Source organism: Capra hircus, chromosome 7 (genome assembly GCF_001704415.2).
Source record: "Capra hircus breed San Clemente chromosome 7, ASM170441v1, whole genome shotgun sequence".
Lineage (NCBI taxonomy): Eukaryota > Metazoa > Chordata > Mammalia > Artiodactyla > Bovidae > Capra > Capra hircus.
The window spans coordinates 65624812-65637446 of record NC_030814.1 but is presented as its reverse complement, the minus strand read 5'-3'; the positions used below and the strand labels follow the sequence as shown (position 1 = coordinate 65637446).

Sequence of the window (12635 nt, the reverse complement as noted above, 5' to 3'; positions counted from 1 at the left end):
TGAGCAACCTGCACAGCTGAGCATTCCTTGGGAAAAAAAAAACAACACAAGCCTCGTCACTGGTTTGACTTTAAATTTGCACCCCTCATCCTTAAGTGGACCTTCACCACTGCCCTGTGGTCCTATCACATTTCCCTGGTCAATTTAATCTCACATCCAACTTTCACCTCTTTCCTTAGACTTCCAGCCTTGGTGATAATTTTCCTTATTTCAAAGGCAACTAGAAGAGAAGGTCACCCAGCTACCACCGACTGTATCACCTGTTTACACCTGTGCCTGAATACTTCCGGTTTCTACCTGCTCTGATGAGAGAACGTGCTTTTATCCTAGGCTGGTGTATCTGCTCATATGTCCTGGATTCCACTGCCTGCTTCAGTGATGCAGAAGAAAGGGAAGAACCGCACGAGTTTTCCCCGTTAGCATACAAAGCTGGAGTGTCATCTAGCCTAAAAGTTTCTTCAACATCCTCTGCCAGCTACTGCCTCCTTTGTCTACTTTTACTCACATTTCAGCAAAACCCCTCAAAATGGTTGTCTGTATTCACCATCTCTGCTCCCTCTGATTCTGACTTGAACTCACCCCACTCAGGTTTGCATTCTGCCATTATCGTCCTGTTTGTTCCTGCCAAGGCGATCCATGTGGTACTGAATCCAAGCTTAGTTCTCAATTTTCATAACATACAAATACTTTCAGCAACCTTTGACACCATTGGCCAATAACTCTCCCTAAAAATACTCTGCTCCTGGCTTCTGGAAAACCACCCTCTCCTCATTTTCTTACCTGTCAGGTTACTCCTCCTTGGTCTCCTCTGTTGGTTCTCTCTCATTCCTGATCTTTAAGGGTTGGAGTACTTCTGGGCTCCAACCGTGACCTCTTCTCTACCTATATATCCCTCCATGATCTCCTCCAGGTCACTGGATTTAACAAATTCACGTGGTGATGATGCCCACTTTCATATCTCCAGCCTAGACCTCTCCTTTGACTCCAGACCTATTTATGCAACCTATTACATGACATCTTTAAAGATATAGATTATATATATAATAGCATCTTAAACATAATCTAAAGCTGAATTACTAATTTCCCTCTGTATCTGCTTCATCCACTGCCTTGCTCAAAGCCTCTATCAGAGTGCATTACTTTCCTACTGCGGTAGCAACAGTGCCACTAACTTGGTGGCTGAAAACAACACAAATTTATTCCCCATAATTACAGTTCTTGAGGCCAGAAGTCCAAAATTAATTTCACTGGCAGGAGAAATACATCTGCATGGTAGTGCTCCCTCTAGAGGCTCTAAGGGAGAATGTATTTCCTTGTCTTTTCCAGCTGCCAGAATCCAAAACTTTGCATTCTTTGGCTTATGGCCTTGCCCTCCAATCTTAAAGCCAGCAGTGTAGCAAACCTGCTTTAGTCCTTAAACCGTCTCCTTCTTCTGTGTTGTCACATCTTCTCTCTTATGAGGATACTTGTGCTTGCAGGCAGGGCTCACCCAGATAATTAAGGTAAGTCCCTTTAAATTCCATTTAGAAATCCTTACTTTGAACAAAATCTTTAGAATTTGTATGCAAACACAAAAGACCCTGAATAGCCAATTTTAAGAAAAATGGAGCTGGAGGAATCAGGGCCCCTGACTTTGGACTAGACCACAAAGCTATAAAACAGTATGCTACCGGCAGAAAAACAGAAGTATAGATGAATGGAACAGGTTAAAAACCCCCAGAGTAAACCCATGCACCTACTGTCACCTACTCTTTGACAAAGGAAGAACATACAGTGGAGAGAAGACAGTCTCTTCAGTAAGTGGTGCTGGCAAACCCGGACAGTTACATGTAAAGGAAAGAAATTAGAACACTCTTTAACACCATACACAAAAATAAACTCAAAATGGATTACACACCCAAAGGTGTGATCGGATACTATAAAACTCTTCAAGGAAAACAGACAGAATACTCTGACATGAACGGCAGCAAGATCTTTTTTGACCCACCTCCTAGAGTAATGAAAGTAAAAACAAACAAATGGGACCTAATTAAACTCAAAAGCTTTTGCGCAGCAAAGGAAACCATGAAAAACTGAAAAGACAACCCACAGAATGGGAGAAAATATTTACAAATAAAGCAACCAAGAAGGGATTAATCTAAAAGAATATACAAAGAGCTCATGCAGCTCAATATCAAACGAAAGCAACCCCAATCAAAAAATAGGCAGAAGACCTAAATAGACATTTCTTCAAAGAGGACATACAGATGGCCGAGAAGTACGTGAAAAGACCAACATCAGTAATTATTAGACAAACGCAAGTCAAAACTACAGTGAGGTCTCACACTAGTCAGAATGGCCATCATCAATACATCTACAAATAATAAATGCTGAAGAGGGTGTGAAGAAAAGGGGACCTTCTTGCACCTTTGGTGGGGATGTAAATTGGTATAACCACTATGGAGAACAGTATGGAGGTTCCTTAAAAAGCTAAATACAGAACTACCCTATGACCCAGCAATCCCACCCCTGAGCAAGTATCTGGAGAAAACCATAATCTGAAAAGATACATACACCCAGCATTCATTGTAGCATTACTTACAATAGCCAGGACAAGGAAACAGCCTAAATGTCCAATATGTATGTATAATGGAATAGTAATCATAAAAAAATGAAATAGTGCCATTTGCAGCAACATTGATGGACCTGGAGATTATTATACTAAGTCAGAGAAAGACAAATATGATATTGCTTATATGTGGAATCTAAAATAATAATGCAAATGAACTTGTTACAAAAACAGAAATAGAATTCACAGATGGGGAAAAGAGGGGTGGGGTAAACTGGGAGATTGGGATTTAAGAGAATTAACTATAGATAAAATAGATAACTAATAAGAACCTACTGTATAGCACAGGCAACTCTACTCAATACTCTGTAATGATCTCTATGGGAAAAGAATCTTAAAAAAAAAGGGGATATATCGGTATGTATAACTGATTCACTTTGCTGTACACCTGAAACTAACACAACACTGTAAATCAGCTATAGTCCAATAAAAAGTATTAAAAATCCTCAATCACGCCTGTGAAATCCCTTTTGCCATATAAGGTGACATTCTTTGGTTCTGGGGATGAGGGTGTGGATATCTTGGGAGCCATTATTCCACCCACCACACACAGTTTATGGCATTACCATTCTACCACTGCTTAAATTATTATTATTATTCCTTTCTCTCAAACCTGACATTCAAATGAGCAGAAAATCTTTTGGGCTCCACATTTAAAATATAGCAAGACTTTGATAACTTCTGACTGCCTCCACTGCCGTCATCCTCTCTTGCCTGGACTATTTCAGTGACCACATCTCTGCTCTATTTTCTAATCTGAGCAGCAGATTGACTCTTTAAAGATGTCAGATTATGTCACTCCCCTGATTAAAAGACTTGAACGGTTTGCTATCTCACCGGCCTTAGTTTATCTCCATCTTTGCTGCATCCCACTCTCCTCTGCCATGGTCATGCTCCAAAGCTCCAATCCCACTTGGAGTTCAGATCTCAGATCCTGTTTACCTCCAGAGGGAGGGCCATTTAAAAACAGTCTTTCGATTCGTCTTTCCCTTTCAACATGTAAATAGCTCTTAGCATCTGTAGCTCCCTTAAATTCTAAATGATGGTCTCTTTCCCCAACTAGAATATAGTTTCTGGGACCTGTTCATCATGGCTATTTGTCCCAGCACCTAGACCAAAGCTTGGCACACAGTAGGCAATGCATGCTTAATGAAAAATGCACTTCTCTAAAATGAATCTTCTCTACATCCTTCCACTAGCCTGACCACTTCTCCTAGGATCTGGGAAGTGTGCAGAGAACAAAGAAGGATGTGGCAGGCTGTGCCCCAAGCTGGAAGCCCCCCACCTCCCTCAGGGAGATGTACCTGAAGGACTTTCTGAGCCTGCACGTCGACCACGAGGACTCTGCTCAGTGTGGGCTGGGCCACGTAGATGTAGCGGTGCCTGACGTTCACTGCTGATGCCCAGTGGCAGGGCTGGGTGGCGTCCCCATCCTTTTGAGGACATATTTCTTCCTGTAAAGGAGACAGGCTGCCATAAGTCTTCTTAATCCCCTGTTCCCCTGCCATCGCTGGGTTCTGCTCCCTTCACCCTCCCCTCTTCCTTTCTTCCTCTCTCAGAATTCTTCGTCACTGCAGCATCCGAGGGAGCACAGCACGCACAGCTTCTCGCATCACCGTGCATGGAGCTTTTCACTCCACGTTCCGTTCATCTTTCATCTTCCCCTGCTCCTCCTGAGGCTGTAACTCCCTTTGCTGGCCTTTCGGTCAGCAGCTGAGAGGTCCGTGTGCTTCCCCTCTTGAGCGTGGCCTTCTCCCTCTCCTCATCCCCATCCATCGCACCCAACTCTGTCAGTGGCCAGCCTCCTGCAGGAGTCACCTACACACACTCTCAGCGGCCTCGCCTCTCACACGCTCCTTTGTCTTCTGGCGCCAGTCCTCTGCACAGAGCTGGCGGTGTTCTCACTGAACCTCCGGCCGACTTCTCAGTTATATTCAAGCTTTGCCATCATCTTATTTGAACTTGGGGCATCATCTGACACTGTGTTGCCTGTTACTTGGTTCTTTTCCCTCCACCCTCCCCAGTGTCTGACCCTTCTCTGTTGCTCTCTCTACATGGCATCTCTAGATGCCAGAATGCTCAGGGGTCACTACTGGATAACTTCTCTAAATTTCACTACCTTTGCTAATCATTGTTAATCCACACCTGTGACTTTAAATATAGTCTGCTGTTACTGCTCCTAAGTCGCCTCAGTCGTGTTCGACTCTTTGCGACTCCATAGACGGAAGCCCATGAGGCTCCCCTGTCCCTGGGATTCTCCAGGCAAGAACACTGGAGTGGGTTGCCATTTCCTTCTTGTGCTAACAACTCCCAAATTTGTATCTTTAGCTCAGCCCTCTTCTCTGAACTCCAGACTTAGCTACTTTCCTAAGTAGCTATTTTATTTACATTTCAAATTTGTAAGTCCAAAATCAACTCAGTTTTGCCTCCCAGTCTTGCTCATTTCCCTTGTTTTACTTCCCAGACAAAATCTTTGAAGGCATCTTTGACTCTGCTTTCTCTCTCCACACCCTCAGCCTTCGTCCAATGAATAAAAATCATTTCCATTTTACCTCCAAGAACATATTCAGAGTTAAACTTTCCGACCACTTCCACCTCTGGCACCGTGACTCAAGTCACATCTGTCCCTTGAGTGACTGCTACAGCATCCACACTGTGCTCCTTGATTCCGCCCTGGCCTCCCCTGACAGATTCTTGACTCACCAACCACAGGGATCCCTGTGAAATACAAGTCAGCCCAACGCACTTCACCACGATAACACTCTTTCTTGCTCAGAACAGGTCTTTCCTGAAGCCAACAAGGCCCTGAACACTCTGGTTCCTGGGATTCCTCTGACCTGTCTCTAGTGTTTTTCTCCCTTTCCCACCCATCCTGTGCACGCACGTGCCGGCATCTTCTGTACTCGTGCTGAACTCCTGCACCAGGGCCCGTGTGCTATCAACTGGTTTTCCCAGATGTCTACCTGGTTTATTTCATGTCCTTCAGGTGACATGTCAGCCCACATGTCACCTTCCTGAGATGCCCTCTCTAGCCTCACCAAGCGTACCCTGGCACCCACCCTGCCTCGCCTTGCTACATTTCTCATTTACCGCTTGACCTTCTTCATTTGTTTGTCTACCTACATTTAGTCTTTCCTTTTTCACTAGATGGTAAGCTCCTTGAGAGCAAGCTCTAAAAGACAGGGGCATAGAGGGGTTAAACACTTTTCTTAAGCCACTGGGCCTGCTGAGTGATGGAGGTGGGCTCTGATATCACTTGTGCAGATCCTGCTCTACAGCCTGTGCCCTGACCTACTAACCCTGCAGCATCCTGCTGGGCAAAGTGGACTCTCATCCAGCAGAGAGGCCAGAGATGAGAAGCACCAACTGCCTACTCACCCAGAACCTGAGGAAGAGGGTCAGCTCATCGTAACTCCCCTGGGAAGTTCTGGCCATTTTGTAGGTGAGCAAACTGTTATTTGGGACTGTTCCGTAGCTCACAGAGGTTTGAGTTGCCTGAAATGCCTACAGGGCCTCTCTTACTGTGTATGTTCTAGTTTCTTAGGAAAATTGAGCCCTGCTTAGGATTTGAGAGATTTCCCTTGCAAGCTACAGGTTAGGTTATTGCAAATATATGAGAAGTTAGTGCCAATGTGATGGGTTGCAATTATTCAAACCTAACTGCTAGAAATTAACTAGGACCACTCTTACTAGGGGGCTGGTAGTGGCTTAGTGGTAAAGAATTTGCTGCCTACGCAGGAGCCACGGGTTTGATTCCTGGGTCAGAAAGATCCCCTGGAGAAGGAAAGGGCAACCCATTCCAGTAGTCTTGCCTGGGGAATCCTATGGACAGAGGAGCCTGGCATGCTACAGTCCATGGGTTGCAAAGAGTTGGACACGACTTCGTGACTGAACAACAACAACTCTTTCTAGATGGTTTCATGGCTATCACGTGGAGGGAAAACTTATCAGAGGTTAACACTTTAAAGCATGATTAATTCAAATGAAATAGTCTGGAAAAGAGCTGTTCCCAAGCTGCAAATCTAAGAAACACAACACTGTGAAATACACCACCGGCCGGCACAGCAATGTGACAAACTTGTTTTAGGCACTCGTCTGGGCCAAGCCCACTTGCTCCGTGAGCTCCAAGCCTATCACTGTGGCCCAGGGTATCCACTGTATGTCTTTGAGTAGAGGGCTCATGGGGGCTGTTAGATGACTCTTGGATTAATGCCATGCTTCTACCCTCAAGAAGCCAGGGATCAGCTAGGTCAGACCTCTAGTAAGAATCCACCAACGCAAGGCCAAGTGGGACACCAGTGGAAGGGACGGAGCCGAGGGGTGGGAGGCGCAGCCCTGAGGATGCCTCCTGACAGCCGGGTCTGGGGGGCTGGGAGAGTTGTTTTGGACCTGCTGCCTGCAGTGGTCTCTTCTGCCTCTGCCCCCGCATGTTGCACTGCCATTTTCTGCCCAGCCTCTGAACTGTCCATAGCAGCCCTGATGCTCAGGCCACTCACACGTTTCCTGCACTCTCCCCTGCTCCCTGGGGACCACTGAGGGCCTCCAAGCGCAAAAATCTACTAAATGTTTCCCATGCTCACCGCCTCTGGTCTAACCCAGGTCCCCATCCTCTCCTGGATCATCACAACAGCCTCTCTACCCACTTCTGTGCTTCTAGTGCAGCCCTTCTGATCATCACCCTCCGTGAGGCCCCACATGTTCCAAAGCACCTGAATGCTGGCCATCCTTCGCCTGAAGTCCTTCGGTGCTTCCCCTTAGGACTCACCAGCCCTGACCCTTACCTACCGTCATCCTCAATCTTAGGCCCTTCTCACATCCATTTGTCCTCCAGGCATATAGAATACTTGTGGTTCCCTGAACATGACCTGATGTTTTATGCTCCTGTGCTCCATGTTCATGACATTTCCTCTCGACAGTCATCATCAATTCCTACCTGTTCTTTACAACTGAGCCCAGGCATCACCTGCCCCCAGAGCCTTCTCTGACTTTGCCCCTGGAGAGGCCTTGTTGACAGGTACCTTACACATCCTTCTAGCAGCATCTGTTTGGAAGCTGTCCATTCACGCTACTGTCTCTGTCATTTGATTGTGAACTTGTGGAGGCCAGGAGCCCATCTGTCCTCCTGGGGCCTCCCTTCAGGCTCCATGCATGAAAGTGGCCACTGGAGGAAGGCATCTGGAACCACATCATGTATAGCAAATGGAATTCAAGAAACCCCGTGGCACACATGATGAAAGGGATGTTGCTGGGATGTTGCGTGTGATGTGGAATGTCCCAGGTGCCAGACGCTTACGTAGCTCATGAAGATCTTCTCCGTGGGCTTGAGGTGCCTCTGGATCTCACAGTCCACAGGGTGCAGGACGATTATGCCATCGTCGGAGAAGACGTAAAACATGTTTCCCACACTGAGGCCTGCGAGGAGCAAGCACAGCCATGGTTATGCCCTTCCTAGCAGCTGGTCCCCAGGCTGGCTCACAGGCCATGTTGGGCACAGATGAAACCGGCAGCCTGGCTGCGTCAGGTGCAGGCACAGAGTGCAAGGTCTGGTCCAGGAGGGGTGAGGCGAGATAAGCAGGCAGTGCGTAGGGAGCAAGTGCCTGAGGGCTGAGAATCAACACGCACACCGTGGGCCCTCCAATCCCCAGCTGTCTTCCCAGACACGCACACCTGCCCCAGGTCATCCACAGCTGGCCGTCAACACAAGTTTTCAAATAAAGGACAGCTCTGGCTGTGACATACATTTGACCTTTCCTAAGGGCTTCCCTGGTAGCTCAGCTGGTAAAGAATCTGCCTGCAATGCAGGAGACCCTGGTTCGATTCCTGGGTCAGAAAGATCCCCTGGAGGAGGGAAAGTCTACCCAGTCCTGTGTTCTTGGACTTCCCTGGTGGCTCAGCTAGTAAAGAATCTACCTGCAATGTGGGAGACCTGGGTTGGGATCCCTGGGTTGGGATGCCCTGGTGGAGGGCGTGGCAACCTACTTCAGTATTCTTGCCTGGAAAGCTCCATGGGCATAGGAGCCTGGTGGGCTGCAGTCCATGGGGCCACAAAGAGTCAGACAAGGCTAAGCAACTGAATGCACATACATCCTGAAAGGCAAAGTCTCCCTTGGTCCTTGTCAACTAGGCAAATCAGAACGGATCAGATGATGCCAAAGAAACAAAGTTGTTTTTTTTTTTTTTTTTAAACACATTTATATACAGTGCTGTCACTTGGAACATGAGGGCCTAGGAATGCTGGGGTTGGTATTCTTTTGTCCAAACCTGGTCTCTGTGCCAGTGAACATTTCCTTCAAGACAGTTTGCTCCAACCTCTGCCTTACCAGTTTCCCCGTGGCAGCCCCATGCCAGGTGACAGAGCCCACAGCTGGGTCAGGCCAGCTGCCTGTCCCCCACCTCATCCTAGCCCAGGGCTATGGCTGTCTGGGGAGAAATTTCCTTAGGTCAGCAGAGAAAGGGCCTTGGGGACCAGCTAGTTCAGCCTCCTTATTTTAAAGACAGGAAAAAAACAACAACCACAAAAACCAGGCCCAAGATGAAGAGGGGCTTGGTTGAGGCCACAGGCCCTTGTGACAGACCTGGAGCCTGCGCCTGGGCTCTGTCCCCTGGCCCTGCTCTCCATACAAGGTCAGCATGGCACAGGGATGGGCAAGGTCTAGAGTTCTCCCTCTTCCTCCCCTCCCCCCGTCCTCTCTCCCTTCATAGCTTTTGAAGGTAACACATTGAAAAGATTACTAGGAATTCTAAGAGAATTGCCTACGTGAAAAATTCTTTCCTAGCAGGCTAAGAAAACCAGTGTACTGACTTAATTGACTAATGGAGTAAGTTTTTAGTGAGTGAGAAAATGATAAAACAGGCAAATGGGAATCCTGTTCTGCCTACTTTCAGTGGCTCTGCTGGTCACTTTCACCAGTGCCCATGGCTTCCAGTGTGGTCAGGGGTCCCTGACTCCACAACACAGCCTCACCTGCCTCTGGTTCTGTGCCGAGATGAGGGCTCCTGCCACTATAAACAGCTAGACCCCAGCCTCTCGGAAGCTGGGAACGCCTGGAAGCACTCTGCACAGGTCCCAGAGGGAATCCTGGGTGCTGGGCAGCCTCTCCCAAGAGCCAGACAAAGTGGGCCTGTGCCTCCCACACAGCGGCCAGTGTATCGAGCTGGGTAGGGAGCACACATTTGCTGTGACCCCCATCTATCTTGTCCCCAGCAAGACTTTCTCTTCTATACTCTGTCATTTGGCAAGCTCCTCTTGCTCAAACCTAGGGGCCAGCGGAGGTCGTCCCTGCAAAACAACCACAGACCCCACAACAGGCTCCCAAGGTTCTCAGAAAATCAGTGGCTGGAAGAACCAACATGAGACTGAAAACTCTGTAGAGCCCACGTGGGGCTTGCAGCTGTGCTGCAGGCTGAGCACCGAGCCTTGCCACAGTGGACAGTGCAACGTGAAGCTCAACAAGGCCTTGCTCCACAAGTAATTGATTTCACAAGAGCTGGCCTCACGAGTCAGACCCTGGAAGGTTCTGTCTGTGGTGAGCTTGACCAAGGGGCACAGGGGAACATTCCCTGCTATTGGGGGTCCATCATGTCACTGCTCCTATTCAGAGATGGGAGAGCCCTGCCAACCTCTCTGCTTTTGCTCCTGTATTCTCCAACTTCGGTCCTTGAGTATGAGCAGGAAAGGGTGTGGGCAGACAGCTGTCCAGGTGTGATGGAGTCTGTTCACTGCTGGGTTGTCCAATATCAGCATAGCACCAGCCAGCCCTAAGCTCCGAGGCAGCTGTGGGTCTTAATTTGGCCTTTGGGCCTCCAGAGCTGCATTTAACACTTTCCAGGGTCTCCTGCTCTCTCTGCAGTTCTCCACTTTTGAGACTTGTAAATACCCCTTAGAAAGCACTTTTTAAAGAAACAGAGCCAAAGCTCTCTGTGCGCGGTGGCCTAGAAGCCAGGTTGAGGCAGTGTCAAGGGACCGCTGTCCCTGATTAGCAACCGTTGCTACGACTTTCCTTCTGAGGATTCCTAAAACCTACTGGCAACAATCCCTCATTTTCCAGGCTCTGCCTTTGTTTTGCTCCCAGACTGTGTGAGCATTAGTGCCTGACAGTCAGGAAATTACTCTGAGTGCTTGTATGCACGCGCATGCTAGATGGTAGGTAACAGCCTGTGAAGTTCTTAAGAAGAAACATGAGGAAATGTGCTGGTTTTCAAAAACGGAGAATTAGCGCTTAACCCTGGATCACACGGTGCCTTCTCCTGGTGCTCATCCTCTCCCCTTTGTCCACCAAGCTAGAGGACAAGGTACCTCAGGTGATTTGGAGTCTCTGGTGGAGGGGTTCAGAGGGAGAGTTGGGGGGTCCATTGCAAATGCACCCAACACAGTGACTCAGGCTTTTTCACCCAGTGCTCACATGTGCTTGCTATTTTTGAACCATATTATTAGACCACTTTTGATATTCAAAAATGGCAATTTTGTTTTTTGCTTTCTTTGGCCATGTGGCTTGTGGGATCTTAGTTCTCTGACCAGGGATTGAACCTGGACCCCCAGCAGTAGACGTGTGGAGTCCTAACCAATGGACTGTCAGGTAATTCCCCCCAAATGGCAGTTTTGTATGGCCTGGCCTGTTGGGTAGGTACACATAGGTTTAAAAAACCTATTCATTTAGAAATATACATGCAAATGTATATTTACAGACATGACGGTAGCTTTTTTCTTTAGCATTTTCTCAAAGTAACACTAAACCCCAACACCAACATCAGTTACTAGAAAATATTTTAAGGCCCAGTTCTGACCAGGATCCTTGCCAAGAAGTCTGCTTCATTGGAGGTTTCAAAACAGCTTTAAATGGAAACTTTTGTTCTAAAAATTCAAATAGTCTAATGTCCATTGAGACATCTGTGCTTGTGCATGCTCAGTCATGTCTGACTCTGTGACACCATGGACTGTAGCCTGATAGGCTCCTCTGTCCATGGATTTCTCCAAGCAAGAATACTGGGATGGGTTGCCGTTTCCTACTCTAGGGGATCTTCCCAACCCAGGAACTGAATCTGCGTCTCTTATGTCTCTTGCACTGGCAGGTGAATTCTTTACCCCTGTGCCACCTGGGAAGCCTATTAAAGACACTAGGAGGTATAAACCTGCCTCAAGTGTGCCACTTGAGTTTGATGAGGACTTCCCCTCTAATCTGGCCTGTGGACCCCACTTGTAGGGATTGCTTGATGTTTGAAAGAACTATTGGTGGTGCATGGAAAGATGGCATATTACGGAGCCATGAACACACGTGATTATAGGCACAATACAGAATAAATACGCTTGGTACCTTCTTCTCGCCATAGAATATTCGCAACTGCAGCATCAGAGAAATGAAGACAGCAGGTACATGATTAAGGGAAGAAAAAAAAAAAAGAAAAGGCAACATCAGAACATTGTAGTGATTCAGTTCAGTTCAAGAACACACTGGTATCTAGTCCATCATGTATGGACTCTGCACCACTCATTGCCCCCCACAACACTGAGGAGGGGATACTGGGCAGAGACAAATGCTTCCAGGGCTCAGGACCCTTTTGGTTCCCAGTGAATCAGGTCCCAAGATCACAGAAGCTAATGGGATTCTCTCTTCTGTGGATGATAAACAGCAAGCAACATCCCTCAGACCTCCTGGACTACTTCCAGGAGCATGCTGGTTTTCTGCTAGGATTTTCCTTAGGAAGATCATCCGCAATACTTTTTTGATTTTCTCCCTTGGTGATAAAGACTCAGCTAAAGGTCTTTGATCACGGGAAAGAGACCATATCTAACACCCATGTCCATGAAATTACTCCTGTAGAGCCTACTGGGGAGCAGTGGCTATGAGGAAGAGCCTGCTTAGCACCCCAAGTAGGCAACAATCCCTGGAGTGAAAGCATGTGTGGGTGAGTGTGCAGGCCAGTTCCTGGGCCATGGGAGGGCAGCAGCTGCTGGTGGGTGGAAAGTAGGAGCAATTTTGTAGATGAAGGACAGAGCAAGTAGGAGGCAGAACTGAGGATAGGCTATGCA

At 47.6% G+C, this 12635-nt stretch overlaps 1 protein-coding gene across 1 annotated transcript in view; it reads right to left on the bottom strand.

Annotated features, from left to right (window-relative positions):
- Positions 1 to 12635, bottom strand: part of FSTL4 (follistatin like 4) — a 420441-nt gene that overhangs the window by 19714 nt on the left and 388092 nt on the right. Inside the window, exons 11-13 of the mRNA XM_018050393.1 lie at positions 11920 to 11946; positions 7902 to 8020; positions 3913 to 4062 (exon numbers count right to left, since the gene is read on the bottom strand). Coding sequence (XP_017905882.1) covers positions 3913 to 4062; positions 7902 to 8020; positions 11920 to 11946 — 296 coding nt within the window. The remainder of the gene's footprint in view (positions 1 to 3912; positions 4063 to 7901; positions 8021 to 11919; positions 11947 to 12635) is intronic.